Source organism: Lampetra fluviatilis, chromosome 3, assembly GCF_964198595.1.
Source record: "Lampetra fluviatilis chromosome 3, kcLamFluv1.1, whole genome shotgun sequence".
NCBI classification, from domain to species: Eukaryota; Metazoa; Chordata; class Hyperoartia; order Petromyzontiformes; family Petromyzontidae; genus Lampetra; species Lampetra fluviatilis.
In genome coordinates this window covers 3,136,119-3,153,647 of record NC_136277.1, presented here as the reverse complement: position 1 = coordinate 3,153,647, position 17,529 = coordinate 3,136,119, and the positions used below count along the sequence as shown (strand labels likewise).

At 40.2% G+C, this 17,529-nt stretch overlaps 1 protein-coding gene across 8 annotated transcripts in view; it reads left to right on the top strand.

The window, feature by feature from the left end:
- LOC144951455 (protein unc-13 homolog B-like) overlaps positions 1-17,529 on the top strand; it is a 250,122-nt gene that overhangs the window by 189,389 nt on the left and 43,204 nt on the right. For all 8 annotated transcript variants that reach the window (XM_078881764.1, XM_078881780.1, XM_078881772.1 and 5 more), the window contains 3 exons: positions 6,262-6,405; positions 9,169-9,246; positions 15,524-15,601. In XM_078881764.1, coding sequence (XP_078737890.1) covers positions 6,262-6,405; positions 9,169-9,246; positions 15,524-15,601 — 300 coding nt within the window. The remainder of the gene's footprint in view (positions 1-6,261; positions 6,406-9,168; positions 9,247-15,523; positions 15,602-17,529) is intronic.

Here is a 17,529-nt window from a genome sequence, read left to right as displayed (position 1 = left end):
GGCAGGCCAGCATGAATGCTTCAAACCAGAGAAAATGTTCCTTTTAAAGGGGTCCACATTTTGCAAGCATGGAGGACGAAGGGCAAAACTGTGGCTGAGAAGACCCAGAGCTTCGTATGGAACGAAGACCAGGTAGCTTTCATACAGCATTATGCAGCTGATGATAAAATAATGCTGCTCGACTGATTTGGAATGATACCTCTGAAACAATGCAGAACTCAGACAAATGCACATGCATTACATTCTTAGTTTGTCCATTACCTTGTTACTTTACCTATCAGTGTAGTCTTCTTTTCACACTTCAGATGTAGTTTATACAATATATACAGCACATAGACTATATACTGGATTATATTTACAGAATATACATACTATACTAGAATTTATGCTGCACATTATTTATTATAAATACAGTATATTTATTGTATAAAGTGTACGGTTATATTCTGCATGTGTTATACATGCAGTGTATATCATAATTCGATATATATCGTGTTCTTTTGTATTTTATATATATATATTTTGTAGGCTTCTATATATTTTCATGTACATCCAGTACAGTATTTAGCACCTATGTCGCCATGAGCCTCTTCACCGCAGTGCTCGAGTTGACATGGGCCGTGTAACTTGATTTCTTTCACCCCTCTAAGGGGTAAGGGTGGCAGGGGGAACTCAAGTCTACACGTTATGCCCACATAACCTCTTCACATGGAATTCACGGCGACATCCTGTGCATGTAAAAGGTCCTCACTAGACAAAGCATTGAGCAGACTGAACGACAGAGAAACGTGGAGAAAAAGAGATGCAGAGAGACACAGTACAGAAATATGAAGCGAGAGAGATGGCAACATAGTGAGAGACACAAATATACACAGAAACAGAGAGCATGTCTGTATGTATAAACATATTTCGTGCCGTACGTAGCCAACCACGTTAATCGGAGGTGTATACGCAAGAGACAGAGATGCAGAGGAAGACATGGGATGGAGAGACAGATAACTACACAGTGGCATGTAGACACAGAAAGAGATATGGGGCGAATTTGAATCATGGAGAGATACCTGGAGATGGGGAGAGAGCAACACATATATACCCAGACATAGAGAGAGACAGGGAGATGCAATTACGGCCCCTGGGCTGCACGTGGTCTTGTATAAACTCAGCAAAAGACAGAGAGACACAGAGAAAGGTATACATAGATACAAACAGAGAATCGGAGAGACACAGAGATGACATAGGCACATATACATATGCACAGAAAGATATTACCACAGAGAGATGTGCAAAGAGACACATATCTGGACAGGGTTAACACAGAGAAACACACACAAATGCATATACACAGAGACACGGAAATACATGGATTAAAAAATGCAGAGAGAGAGAAATTGAGAGAGACACCCAGAGACACAACAGGGTTATACAATTGCAATCCCCAGGCTACTTGGCCTTTGTAGATATGGAGTCACTGAGCAAAACACACAAACACATTACAGAGAGAACCATGCAGTTGATGTGAGCTCACGCCGCATTGCCGAGTTACCACAGCGTGTGCACCATGCCTTACAACAGCCACTAAGTGACAGTGATATCACCACAGCGCTTGTGCCAGGCTAGATTCACTTTTAACCGTCACGTGAGTGTCAAAGGCTCGCTAGCAGGAGGCCACGGCACAGGCCCAGGTGCTATGGGTTGACTGAGATGACTGGCAGATTCACAACCTGTGCTCCCCACTGTGCCAGCTTGCTGTATTTTAACTGCCTGGCACTCCGCTCATTGTTGTGCCAGGCAGTTAAAATACAGCAAGCTGGCTCAGTTATTTGTTGGAGGGCATCTGCCTCTTAACTGCCCAGTAGCATCCTTCACGAGACTCCTCAGAAGCCAAACTTGACACCGCTGGTAATAGTCATTGGAAAGTCCAATCAGCTTGCACATCCTTCTCAGCCCACCTTTTCTCGAGCTTGTGCTGCAAAAGTTTAGCTCTCTCTATCTGGCCAAACAGAAGCGTCTTGGACATGTGGTGGCTGGGGATGAGGGCTACATGACCCAGCCAAAGCAGCCTCGCCGCCAGGGCATCTCACTGATGAGACTTTGTAGATATACTTCAGGGATCTGTGACCTACTCACGCAATCCAGTCTGGTTATACCCACAATGGATTGTAGGCAGGCCAGCATGAATGCTTCAAACCAGAGAAAATGTTCCTTTTAAAGGGGTCCACATTTTGCAAGCATGGAGGACGAAGGGCAAAACTGTGGCTGAGAAGACCCAGAGCTTCGTATGGAACGAAGACCAGGTAGCTTTCATACAGCATTATGCAGCTGATGATAAAATAATGCTGCTCGACTGATTTGGAATGATACCTCTGAAACAATGCAGAACTCAGACAAATGCACATGCATTACATTCTTAGTTTGTCCATTACCTTGTTACTTTACCTATCAGTGTAGTCTTCTTTTCACACTTCAGATGTAGTTTATACAATATATACAGCACATAGACTATATACTGGATTATATTTACAGAATATACATACTATACTAGAATTTATGCTGCACATTATTTATTATAAATACAGTATATTTATTGTATAAAGTGTACGGTTATATTCTGCATGTGTTATACATGCAGTGTATATCATAATTCGATATATATCGTGTTCTTTTGTATTTTATATATATATATTTTGTAGGCTTCTATATATTTTCATGTACATCCAGTACAGTATTTAGCACCTATGTCGCCATGAGCCTCTTCACCGCAGTGCTCGAGTTGACATGGGCCGTGTAACTTGATTTCTTTCACCCCTCTAAGGGGTAAGGGTGGCAGGGGGAACTCAAGTCTACACGTTATGCCCACATAACCTCTTCACATGGAATTCACGGCGACATCCTGTGCATGTAAAAGGTCCTCACTAGACAAAGCATTGAGCAGACTGAACGACAGAGAAACGTGGAGAAAAAGAGATGCAGAGAGACACAGTACAGAAATATGAAGCGAGAGAGATGGCAACATAGTGAGAGACACAAATATACACAGAAACAGAGAGCATGTCTGTATGTATAAACATATTTCGTGCCGTACGTAGCCAACCACGTTAATCGGAGGTGTATACGCAAGAGACAGAGATGCAGAGGAAGACATGGGATGGAGAGACAGATAACTACACAGTGGCATGTAGACACAGAAAGAGATATGGGGCGAATTTGAATCATGGAGAGATACCTGGAGATGGGGAGAGAGCAACACATATATACCCAGACATAGAGAGAGACAGGGAGATGCAATTACGGCCCCTGGGCTGCACGTGGTCTTGTATAAACTCAGCAAAAGACAGAGAGACACAGAGAAACGTATACATAGATACAAACAGAGAATCGGAGAGACACAGAGATGACATAGGCACATATACATATGCACAGAAAGATATTACCACAGAGAGATGTGCAAAGAGACACATATCTGGACAGGGTTAACACAGAGAAACACACACAAATGCATATACACAGAGACACGGAAATACATGGATTAAAAAATGCAGAGAGAGAGAAATTGAGAGAGACACCCAGAGACACAACAGGGTTATACAATTGCAATCCCCAGGCTACTTGGCCTTTGTAGATATGGAGTCACTGAGCAAAACACACAAACACATTACAGAGAGAACCATGCAGACAGAGAGAAGAGATATGTATGCAGAAACATGAAAACACAATGAGAGACATGGAGAGAGAGAGATACACAGATATACTTGCACATAGAGAGAGGCATGGAGACACACAGAGAGCAACACATTAAACCTTGAATACGATTATACAGAAACATGTGGAGAGAAATGCCCGGAAAGGTTTTCTAGAGGCCTGGGGCAAACTGCCAGATGGGGCCCCCTCTGAGGATTCATAAACCATTTCTGAGATTCCTTTAAATTTGAGGCTCAGATGTTAATATGTATTAAATACAATCAAATCAAATACTTGTACATTATCATCCTTCAATAGCAATACTTTATTGCTGATTTCATTACAAGATGCCCCGCAGTGTTTTCTAACCTGGGACTTTTGCAATCCAGAGGCGTATAATTTTATGGGCATCAAATTTTTATCAAATCACGTTAAAAAAAAATCTTATTCAATCTGGTTCCACTCCAAAGTGTAGGCACAGGCTTAGTATTCACATAATACGATGCATACATGGGTGGTTAACACTCCTGAACACAACACAGGCAAGGGAGGGCCAGACATTAACCCCTGCCCTACAATATTTCAGCCATGAACCAGCCCCAACAAAAACTTGGAGGGAAGGGAATTAGGCAAGAACTGGCACTTAGGCTGTGAAAACCATAGACATGGTAGGGAATTTGATAAATTTATATATACGTATAGAAATAGAAATCATTTGCGCAACAAACTAAAAAGAGTTAACTATTTAACACAATAACAGTTCATTTGATACATTTTCACGAATAAACATCTGCACATGTCCACATACAAAAAATATCCACCATTTTGATCTTTGCTTTAATTATCAGGACAACCCCATCAGTCCCTTGTGACCTAATCCAGGCAATCACACCAGTCGAATTTGAAGTTTTAAAAGGTTTAAATATACTATGGGAACCTCATTTGCCAGTAAAAATATTATAATTGGTTTTTTACCCTTCTATCTGGCAACAAAACTGACACCTTTTTACAAGGAGTCATGTTTGCATAGACCACAATACCTGCAGTCATAATACAAACAAAAGAACATAACTCTGATAATGTGCACTGTCCTTGAAGTTGATTGGTCCACACCCGAGACAGCTTTCCTTAGAGCCTAGTCTCCCCAGAGACACAACAGGGTTATACAATTGCAATCCCCAGGCTACTTGGCCTTTGTAGATATGGAGTCACTGAGCAAAACACACAAACACATTACAGAGAGAACCATGCAGACAGAGAGAAGAGATATGTATGCAGAAACATGAAAACACAATGAGAGACACGGAGAGAGAGAGAGATACACAGATATACTTGCACATAGAGAGAGGCATGGAGACACACAGAGAGACACACAGAGAGCAACACATTAAACCTTGAATACGATTATACAGAAACATGTGGAGAGAAATGCCCGGAAAGGTTTTCTAGAGGCCTGGGGCAAACTGCCAGATGGGGCCCCCTCTGAGGATTCATAAACCATTTCTGAGATTCCTTTAAATTTGAGGCTCAGATGTTAATATGTATTAAATACAATCAAATCAAATACTTGTACATTATCATCCTTCAATAGCAATACTTTATTGCTGATTTCATTACAAGATGCCCCGCAGTGTTTTCTAACCTGGGACTTTTGCAATCCAGAGGCGTATAATTTTATGGGCATCAAATTTTTATCAAATCACGTTAAAAAAAAAATCTTATTCAATCTGGTTCCACTCCAAAGTGTAGGCACAGGCTTAGTATTCACATAATACGATGCATACATGGGTGGTTAACACTCCTGAACACAACACAGGCAAGGGAGGGCCAGACATTAACCCCTGCCCTACAATATTTCAGCCATGAACCAGCCCCAACAAAAACTTGGAGGGAAGGGAATTAGGCAAGAACTGGCACTTAGGCTGTGAAAACCATAGAAATGGTAGGGAATTTGATAAATTTATATATACGTATAGAAATAGAAATCATTTGCGCAACAAACTAAAAAGAGTTACCTATTTAACACAATAACAGTTCATTTGATACATTTTCACGAATAAACATCTGCACATGTCCACATACAAAAAATATCCACCATTTTGATCTTTGCTTTAATTATCAGGACAACCCCATCAGTCCCTTGTGACCTAATCCAGGCAATCACACCAGTCGAATTTGAAGTTTTAAAAGGTTTAAATATACTATGGGAACCTCATTTGCCAGTAAAAATATGATAATTGGTTTTTTACCCTTCTATCTGGCAACAAAACTGACACCTTTTTACAAGGAGTCATGTTTGCATAGACCACAATACCTGCAGTCATAATACAAACAAAAGAACATAACTCTGATAATGTGCACTGTCCTTGAAGTTGATTGGTCCACACCCGAGACAGCTTTCCTTAGAGCCTAGTCTCACATGGTGTTGGACCTTTTGGCGTCATCTGGTTGTCACTTCAACTTTTGAAATTAGATTTGTGTATTATTCTTAGATGAATGTGAAATTGACATGTATTTTTAAAAATAAAATTGCATATAAAATATTGATGTTATTCCTGATTCCCCTTGTCATGTGATTTTCAGTTTCAGCAAACATCTGAGCACGCCCTCTTCTCCTGCTCAGTGGTGGACGTGTTCACACAACTCAACCAAAGCTTTGAGATCATCAAGAAGTTGGAGTGTCCTGATCCAGAGATTGTTGCTCACTTTATGAGGCGTTTTGCCAAGGTAAATAAACCAGTCATCGTATTCCCCACCTTCAACACCATGAAGGCTTACATTCTAGCTGGTATGCAGCATTCGCAGCGGTATGTACACTGGCACGGTTTTTTTTTTTGAGATGGCACTATTTATGCCAGCAGTTATCTGCTCATGGTTTCTCAAAAAATATGCCCTAGTGGTTTTATTAATCTAAGGCATTGATACAGTTGACTATTATAGTCAACATCATTAAATGTAGTTATCGCAGTAAAGCGGTAGGCTGGTTCTTAAATGTAGTGAAGAGGAAAATGTTTATAGTCTGGAAGCAACTCATATTTTTGTCTGGTTACAAAAGCTGTTGCCGAGGGTTCGATATTCGTCCGTCTACTGTTTTATTGATGTGTCGTGTTTGGCTCACAATGTACTCTGTGTCAATGATTAAATACACTTCTGCATCTACTTTTAAAGACGTTCAAACAAAATGACACGTGGATTTTAATGGTACAGGGGGTCCCCGATATATGCCAGAGTTAGGGACCAGAAAGTTGCAACTTATAACGAAACAATGTTTCACGGGGAATTTTTCCCCATAAGAATAATGGGAACTGGGGTGGGGGAGATAGGGACCATGAGAGTGTAAACATTGCCCATGTGATGCAAAGCGGGGCAATTTCTCCCATGAGAATCAATTGAATAAGGTAGGGATAAGGAACCGTAAACTTAGGGAAATGTTGTGTTTCATACCTAGCAAACAAAAATACGTACTGTCTATGTACAGTACCTGTACTATACTGAACAACACATCATGCACACATTTAGAACCAATTCTGAGTTCAATAACCTTTAAACAGCATTTATACTTGTCAATCACTTCACTGAAAACTTTTTTCTGAGCATTTCAAAGCAGCCCTGTAAACTTTAAAACGGTTTCCTTTTTTAAATAGAAAACGTATTTGTGCCATTGTTAAGCAATGACTGAAACGTAAAATAAGTTTTTGTGTAAAAAAGCACACAATCTAAAACAGCATTTTTTTTGTTTACCTTAAACTATCATTTGTATGAACTTACCTTGAGGAGTGGATGAGATGTGCGTTATTGGAGGGAGTGGATTACACTGGGTCATACCCACCTTCTGCAGAAACGTTTTTCCTGAAAAAAAGTTTTTCATGAAAAACGTTTCTGTGTTGGCACTGGCTGACTTTCCCAGTATTTTTACATTCTTAAAACTACATCGTGCCTGAAATCTGTAAAACCCTCCACGGGCATGCTATTGTTGTGCAGATCCTCTATCAATAACGCCAGCCATCGTAAATGTTTTCTACGATAACACTTCTTTGCGTGTAATTTTAACCTCCAAATGCTTAAAGCATGCTTAGCTTTGCTTTCTATTTCATGAACATTCTTCACTATCGTACGTACGCTCGTCAGAGGAAGATTCAAATGGCACCCGACACCAGTTGCACGTTCACCTTTTGTACTACGCACTGTCACCTGCGCTGTCACTAGCACTGCACTTGCTACTCATTGTTGAAGGGTTGCGACGATATTTTGCGATTCGGTACCACTCCGATTACAACACGATGGGACTGAGAAGACGGTGGCACGTGCACGAAATAAGTAGCAAAGAATGTGTGGGAAAATTTTACATTGGGTGCGGGGACCCCCCGGAAACAAGAAGAAACAGTGCCAGATTAAGCTCGTTGCGGGGCCTGTACAATGTATTTTTATGGGGCCCTAAATAAAAAACACATAAATATCAAACACAATTTTTTTACTTGCATCGTAAAGTGATTGTATTTTTTCATTTGCTATACAGCCAGATAATACGACAAATCGCTTACCTTAAACACCCAGTCGTTCATAAAGTTGAAGACGGTATAGTACAATAGTAATAGAGCAAGTGCAGAATCACTGAACCGGAATTGATAGCTTGAAAGCATTTAGCGCGGGGTGCTTGAAAGTGTGGGGCTCGTAGCATTTGTAGCTACTTGTGCTATGAGGATAATCCGGCTCTAAGAAGAACGTACATTTTAAAAATTACAATCATAATAAATGTTTAACTTTTATTTCCACTAAGTATCTGAAATGTAATTCCTGTAGCACGAATCACTTTGTTGCTCCATCGTTGAAAATGGCACATCTTAAGTAATTGCCCATTTGTCTCGATTTTTCTCGTAGAGTTCAACACACAAAAGTGTTTAAAATAAGATTATCAAGTTGTCAGTTATGTTCTAAAAAATAACCCTTGCCCTCCTATACTTGTCCCAATTTGTTCCTTCTATGTTTAAGTCAAATATTTAAGGCAAATGTATGTGATGGTGATGTGAGTAGGCACAAACCACACAGATTAATGTTACATTGTAGACTTGTTGTTCCACTCAGCCTTACAGTCACTGTGGTCTCTAAACTATAAAAAAAAGTTATTTTCCGTGTAAAAAAAGTTTTTCAAATGTAAGTCGTGTGAATGTATCTTTAAGGAATGTATTTAATACTCTGCCACCACCGTTAACTCTTTTGTTAACTCCACAAGCAAAGCCTCCTAATGTAATGTGTGCTATATTATTATAATTATAATGCTTTGCTGAAAAAAATCTAAACTTTGTTTGGCAAATGCACTTTTAGTTTTGAATCGTGACACTTATAATTATATTGCAACTGCAGTACATTTCGACTTTTCAACTATGATTTTGAAAATTGTTTTGGAAAATATTTTTCTTTATTTCAGTTTTACACTCCTGGGCTGTATTAAATCCTGGGAACACACTGAACATTTCTGAATGTGTTTTTCAGACCATTAGCAAGGTGTTGATGAATTATGCGGAAATCATCTCCCAGTACTTCAAGGAATACTGCTCCCAGGAAAAAGTGGTGAGTGTGTAATGTTTGCTGCATCGGCACTTTCAACTTCAAGATGTTCAATTAAATCACATTTTCGTTTCTGATGACTTAAGAGAATATATAATTTGTTATTTTCTGTAATATTGCTATTTTAAAACAATGTAAACGACAGTGCAGAAATAAGACTGCCTTATCACTCCACTTCCTGCTGTCAAATAATACCAATCACAGCGGACAAAATATCACTCTTTCCACATTTCTTTGACTTATCGTTCCTCTCAATCCTTAATTATGTATTCCAAACACCTTCCGTCCTCACAAAGCTGCCACTCTCTTTAGAAACTGCAACCACACCTTCTCTCGGGATGGAACCCTAACCACTTTCACTCTTCTCCCCTCCTCACAGTTTTATTCACAAGCCACTGTCCATTATGCTATCTTTATTAAATTTTCTAAGCAAGTACCAGTAAGCACAAGATAATAATTATTAACACCTTATTACTCCAAGACTCCATGTCCCTTCCATTCACCAGCGCCTTACCCTGATAGCAACGTCCGTGTTGACATTTAAATGTCCGATTGTAAATTCAGAGACATCAAATAAATGATAAAACCTTGAGCTCCTCAGCGTATTCTATCATTATTATATCCTAAATAAACTCTTGAATGGCTGGCTGTCAGTTGTTCTACCACATCTTATAAGTAGTGTTTGAACAATCAAGCAAACAAAACCAGACCATTGCTATAATGACCAAACATTCTCACGAGTTATGCGTGCACTCACAACTTATTTTATAGAACTTGTTCCCTATTACTCCCCAATAGCTCCCCCTCATTGTGTCTCCCCTATTTTTGTACACGCCGAACGCCACTTCTTTCTTCCCCTCGGGTTTCTTATTTCAATCAGGGTCTCATGCCCAGCACCACTGAACTGACAAGTCCCCACGTGTCACGACTCTCCTAAGCCCAACAACACCCAGTAATGTCCCCAGCTATCTTAACTATGCCCACTATACTTAGAATTGCAAGGCCTCTTAAATATTGTATTATAGTGTTGATTTTACGCCACTTGTGGACTACTGAATGCATCCATAAATCTAATCTCTCTACTTCACAAGCCAACATAAGAGGAACCCATGTTTCAACCACAGAATGTAGCCAGTTCTTAGGTTGGGTAATGCTTGGGTTTCCTTCAGAAAGCCTTGATATAAACCCTGTCTCTGCAATGGTTGCAGAGCCTCACTGTTTCACTATCCATCTAATTCCCATTGATAAATCCCTGTAGCATGCTTCACCCCTCCGGATCCCACGAAATATTATTCAGAATGTACTAATTCCTAAATGTCGAAAAATATGAACGAGAATGATATTTTGGCTAAAACTTATTCTTTACGATTATACAGCCATACACCCATAGCATTTGAATTCCTCCTTAATGGAACCAAAATAATCAAATAACATTCCAATATTAGTTGAACATAACAATAACCAAAGGTGTAACAACAACAACACTCTTCATAGAGAAGTGATAACATTTAACACAGGTCTTATGAGAAGATATCAAACGGAGAGAATGGCATTTTTAGAATGGAGGGATGTTTAGTTTGTATCATCCCCTCATCACCCAGAGTGTATCTCTAAAAAATATTTATATTACCAGCGCCTCTTCACACATACATTATATAATGGCAGGGTTTGCCCCTTGTACATGACGCCCACCTCATTAGTCTTACACAGTTGCACATGTAACAGCGACTGACAAAACAACCAAGGTTCGACTCTGCTTCATGTGAGTGCCTCACCCTCGTTTCCATCGATCGCTATCCACACAGCATCTCTACGTGCGAGTTCCATGCTCGGTCTTCCAACCTCGGAGAGCCGCTCGGCTCAGCTTAATAAATCTCCTCTTGTCCAATAAACACGGACCATCGTTTGTGTCCTTGCCTCCTGCTCCTGAAACACTAATATACATTATAAATGTACATTATAAATGTAATTCTTCCTTATACTACACGTAAGTATATTTACTCACTATTACCTCAAATGGGAATGTAATGCGGTAAGATGATGTTCTGTTGAACTTCTGCTTCTTCAATGCTTGCTTTTGACAAGATGCCCCCGAAATGCTGTTAGCCTGCCTCGGAATATTTCTTCTCCGCAATGCGGTTTCAGCTCTGGTCACCCAGACATGATTTTTAATGCAAGGGGTAAGGGCATGTTCGAGCAGGGGTCCTTACCTCTTGTTTGCAATCACCTCATCCCTTTTTGACTCTTTGGATTCGCTTCTCTATTGGACTTCAAATTCCTTCATATTGGGGTTATCTACACTTCAAACCACTTTTCAACAGGTCATAAAATTCAATCACATTTTCTGCCCAGCGACAAGATACACTTATGTTTTAAGTTAGGCAAAATTGTACACATTTCCTCCCAATTTCTATATTTGATACCTTTTATCTCAATACAGCTCTAACTTACAGTGAGGGAAAAAAGTATTTTATCCCCTGCTGATTTTATACGTTTGCCCACTGACAAAGAAATTATCAGTCCTTAATTTTAATGGTAGGTTTATTTGAACAGTGAGAGACAGAATAACAACAACACAATCCAAAAAAAAAGCATGTCAAAAATGTTATAAATTGATTTGCATTTTAATGAGGGAAATAAGTATTTGACCCCCTCTTAATCAGAAAGATTTCTGGCTCCCAGGTGTCTTTTATACAGGTAACGAGCTGAGATTAGGAGCACACTCTTAAAGGGAGTGCTCCTAATCTCAGCTTGTTACCTGTGTAGTGAGTTCAAGGAGACGTAGACGACGTAGTCGGAGGCACACTTATTTATTCAACCAAAGGGCAGAACACAATATTTGAAGGGGTAACGGCCCCTAGCCCGGCTAGTCTGCTCCCAGGTCCTCCACTAGAGAGCTTGGGGAGGCTAGCTGATCCAGCTCTGGCCAAGCTAGGATCTCGTCACCCTTAGCCAACCAGACCGGCTCTTACAAGAGCATCGGCTCTGGGCTCTCAGGGCCGCGCCGCTGGCTTGCCCTGGTCGGTCCTTAGAAGGACAGCGAGCCAGGGGAGTCCCAGGGCCTATCCTGCTGGTCTTCGATCTTCGCTGGTTAAGCTGTAATACTCGACCCCGAGCCCACCGGCTCCCCGCCTTATATAGCAACTCCCCCCCGAGGGGTGGGGCCGTGGGGGATCACAGCACCATCACAGCCCCCCAGGGCTAACCGTTGCGGACATGGATGTAGCCACCCTTACGTGTGCGGGCGCAAACACCCCTTGTGTGTTTGTTTGCCCTCCCGTAACACCCCTACACCTGTATAAAAGACACCTGTTCACAGAAGCAATCATTCAATCAGATTCCAAACTCTCCACCATGGCCAAGACCAAAGAGCTCTCCAAGGATGGCAGGGACAAGATTGTAGACCTACACAAGGCTGGAATGGGCTACAAGACCATCGCCAAGCAGCTTGGTGAGAAGGTGACAACAGTTGGTGCGATTATTCGCAAATGAAAGAAACACAAAATAACTGTCAATCTCCCTCGGCCTGGGGCTCTATGCAAGATCTCACCTCGTGGAGTTGCAATTATCATGAGAACGGTGAGGAATCAGCCCAGAACTACACGGAAGGATCTTGTCAATGATCTCAAGGCAGCTGGGACCATAGTCACCAAGAAAACAGTTGGTAAAACACTACGCCTTGAAGGACTGAAATCCTGCAGTGCCCGTAAGGTCCCCCTGCTCAAGAAAGCACATATACATGCCCGTCTGAAGTTTGCCAATGAACATCTGAATGATTCAGAGGACAACTGGGTAAAAGTGTTGTGGTCAGATGAGACCAAAATGGAGCTCTTTGGCATCAACTCAACTCGCCGTGTTTGGAGGAGGAGGAATGCTGCCTATGACCCCAAGAATACCATCCCCACCGTCAAACATGGAGGTGGAAACATTATGCTTTGGGGGTGTTTTTCTGCTAAGGGGACAGGACAACTTCACCGCATCAAAGGGACGATGGACGGGGCCATTTTTGACATGCGTTTTTCTGGATTTTTTTGTTGTTATTCTGTCTCTCACTGTTCAAATAAACCTACCATTAAAATTATAGACTGATCATTTCTTTGTCAGTGGGCAAACGTACAAAATCAGCAGGGGATCAAATACTTTTTCCCTCACTGTATAAACATAAGTCTTATCTTACTATCTCTTGTCAAAGTCTCCCTTCTCTGACCTCACTGCATCTGTATCTGTTGTCTACATATCTTCTGTAATATATATTCTTTGGTTCTTTCGGTAAAGTCCCGTAGATAGAAAAAATAACAATGAAAATAAAGTGAATAGAGATATCACGACGTTTCGATCGCAACATAAGTGGTCGTCATCAGGAAAAGGAGTTAGTTTCTAAAGGCAAACTGTTTATAAAGGTTTGGAGATGGGCGTAGCCCAAGTGTATCAGCGGCATGGGCGGGGCAGCAATGCCAATGCAGCAGCAATGCCAAAGCAGCAGCAATGCCAATGCAGCAGCAATGCCAAAGCAGCAGCAATGCCAATGCAGCAGCAATGCCAATGCAGCGAAGGGACGCCAGGAAATCACTGCACCCCGCTCCAGACACCACACTGCTGACGGTGAAGGTTGATTGACAATAAGTGGTTAATACCATCTTTCCAATGATAGCTGAGTCTATAACATTTGTAGACTATCATTATGGTTCAATATTAAGGTATACAAGAGGCATACATAATTGTTTTAAATTGGGAAAAGTCATTTGCTAGAGTTGAATGGACATTTATTTTCTCCACCATGTAGCAAATGGGTCTAGTCGGCACTTGTATTCAGCTCTGCTATTACATATGCATCCCTTGGCTAAGGTGTAACTAAGAATGTTGCCTTTCTTCATTACTTCATGCAATACCAGCCAAGCCTCTAGCCACCGGCTGCAAGGAAGAGGAATTGATCTATTTGCTGTACTTCCTCGACAGGCATTGAAACGTATTATCTCAATGGGGTCCATAAATCGCACCATTAAGCAACTGCTGTACAAGCGTGTATAACCTATGTTAATAAAAAAAAACATACCAGCAGCTTGAGCACCAAAGCTAACTCCAGACCGCCCGAAACTTTCACTTGCAGTTTCCTCTCAGGCAGGATTGGATATTGGCAGAGGCCACTGTTTCAGTGCTACACCCCTTTAACTGCTGTTGTGGGATTTGGATTGACGTTTGGTAACTGTTGTGAACACAGACTTCTGCCAACTCCACATACTACCGATGGGTAATTTTCACATGAACCAAAACAATTTAACAGGGCAACGTTTGGAAAATGTATGCTGAACCTTACACATTGTGAAGTCGTAAACCAGGGCCCAAGCCTGATGTAATCTTGTGGAGAAAACTTTTTTTTCATGAAAATATGAAAATGCCAATACGGGGAACAGCAGAGTTGCTTCATCATCGCAATCATCACGATCCATGGGCAGATAGCCCTTGGGTGTCTACTGCACATCTCATCATTTGTTTTCACTTTCCTCTGTCTTGTGCCAATATGCTTAAGTAGTGCACATCTGTCGTCATCACGCCATTCTTTGTTATGTCTTCCTCTCTCTCCGGTTCCTTCCATTGTTCTGAACAACAGACTTTGAATGTTCCTTCTGTTGTCCATTCTACTACACGTGTGTCTAAATAGTGCCAGTGTCCTTCTCATCTCTGCCTGCATCACATCTTCTGCTATGTGCCACCTTTTTCTTACTTCTGTTGATCACTCTTTGAATCTGGTTTAGACGCATTATCCTTCTGTAACAATACAATTAGAATGCCAATATTTTATCGCTGTCAGTATTTTTCAATGTCCAGGTCTCACAGGCATACAAAGCTGTACTGAACACGCACGTTCTTAAGATGTTCAGTTGGGTCCTGTAGCTGATTTACTTGCTTCTCCGTATGCCTCACTACAAGGCAAATGTGGTACTTGAATAAATGTTGATTGTCAGAGAAATTATATATCTTCCATAATAGAGGTTTGGTTGCGTGTTTTAACGACACATTTATATATTTACGCAATCTAACCCAAAAAAAACCTCTTATGGATCATTTTGGTCGCGAAAGCTGACTTGTTAAACCAAATTCCATATCTGTTAGCCTATCTTATCCCTTTCCACATTTATCCACATCGTCAGCACATTTTTAATAGGGACGGTTACAATTAAAGAAAATAAAATGTTTAAAAAGTATAATTGAAATAATGTTTTAAAGAATATATAAATGCTGATGTTTTTAACGGTGTGTTTTTTGTTGTTGTTTCATGCAGGCCTGTTTCCTGATGAATAACATCCAGCAATTACGTGTGCAACTGGAAAGGATGTTCCAGGCCATGGGGGGCAAAGAGGTCAGCATCACTGAAATGCGTTATGCTTCCCCATGTGACTGAAATTAAAATTGTATATCTTAATTGCTAGCACACATAAATGAGACAATTTTGATAATTAATGTGAGAAATAACGTTTTTTTGTAACACATTTAAGAATTAATATTGTACATTGGAAGGGGTGTAATACCGATTATGGATGGAATTCTTAAATGATTAATTAGCGAGAGCAATTAATACATTTTTCGACATGCAGCATTACATTTTTGTTCATTCTTATTGATAAAAATGTATACTTTGCAACTGTAAAGAGTAAACTAAGATAAACAAATCTGCATAAAGAATGGGAGTTACCATAGGATTAGGACAGATTACCATCGGCCATTATATTTTGGACGTTTTCTCTTGGAAACTGCCATGCGAAGGTTTGTCTGTGGAGGCTTTTATTGCTGCACTCTCCGTCCAGACGCAAAATGAGATTTTTAAATCTCAAATCCAAATCTCCATTTTGTATTTGGAGGGCTACGTTTTTTTATCTACACTAATAAAAGCTTGTATCTGGAGCTCGTTTTTAAGAGAGCTGAATAAAATATATTTCTTCTTTGGTTCTTTTCGGTTAAGTCACGTCTAAAAATAAAATAATAAATTAAAATAAAATAACATATTACGACGTTTCGATTGCAACACAAGCAATCATCATCAGGCATAAAAGAAATAGCAACAAAAATCTAACTAGAAAAAACTATAGACAGACATACAAGCAGACAGACATCACAACGGCACACAGAGAGAGGAGCAAGCTGACAACGCGGCACGGGCACGCAAGCTTGCAAGCTGACAACGCGGCACGGGCACACAAGCTTGCGTGTCCGTGCCGCGTTGTCAGCTTGCTCCTCTCTCTGTGTGCCGTTGTGATGTCTGTCTGCTTGTATGTCTGTCTATAGTTTTTTCTAGTTAGATTTTTGTTGCTATTTCTTTTATGCCTGATGATGATTGCTTGTGTTGCAATCGAAACGTCGTATATGTTATTTTATTTTAATTTATTATTTTATTTTTAGACGTGACTTAACCGAAAAGAACCAAAGAATAATTCCTGCAGTCACGAAAGCTCCTAAATTAAAAATATATTTCGCTATAGTTAAGGTACTTGTTTAAAGAATGTGATGCTAACGCCGATAAAAAGTGGTCAAAGCCTTCTCACTACCAGTTACTACTGACTTGTAAACTCGAATAATTTTAACACATCCTAGATTGCAACCGTTATTCACTGCTGTACCATTATCGTACCATTATTGCAACATATTTAGTCTTTCCAATACTTCAGATGAAATCCAACATACTGCTTTTCGTTACTTAATTCAATTCTACATTAAACCCAACACCGTAGATAGTATCCATACACTAAACAATACACCAATTAATACAATTAAAATGTACTTAAAGTGGCTTGCTTGCTTTGCTTAAGCTTTGTATGTAGCCACCTTGATCTGCTCCTTTGAAGCATATTCACGTTGGTCTGGCCAATGTATTGTCTGAGCTCTAAATATAATGATTTGGGTGTTGAACAATAAACATAGAGAAATTTAACATTTTAAATATATTAGAATCACAATCTTTATTTAAACTGGAGGAATCCAATGAGCTATGAAGATCTTTTTCACAGTTGTGCCAAATTGGGGCATGTCAGCAAGTGACAACAACAAACAATATGCCAAAGTGTGAAGTTAAAATGCCTGGCCTTAACTTATTAAACCCTAATCTTGGACAAACAAATGTGTTTGCAGCCATAGATATCACCAGTGACACTTAATACAATTAAAATGTAGTGACACTGGTGTATCTATGGCTGCAAACATAGGTATTTGCAAACACAGGTATTTACAAACAAATGAGTTTGCAGCCATACATATCACTAGTGACAGTGGTGGAGAGGTGAGTTGGGGTGAATG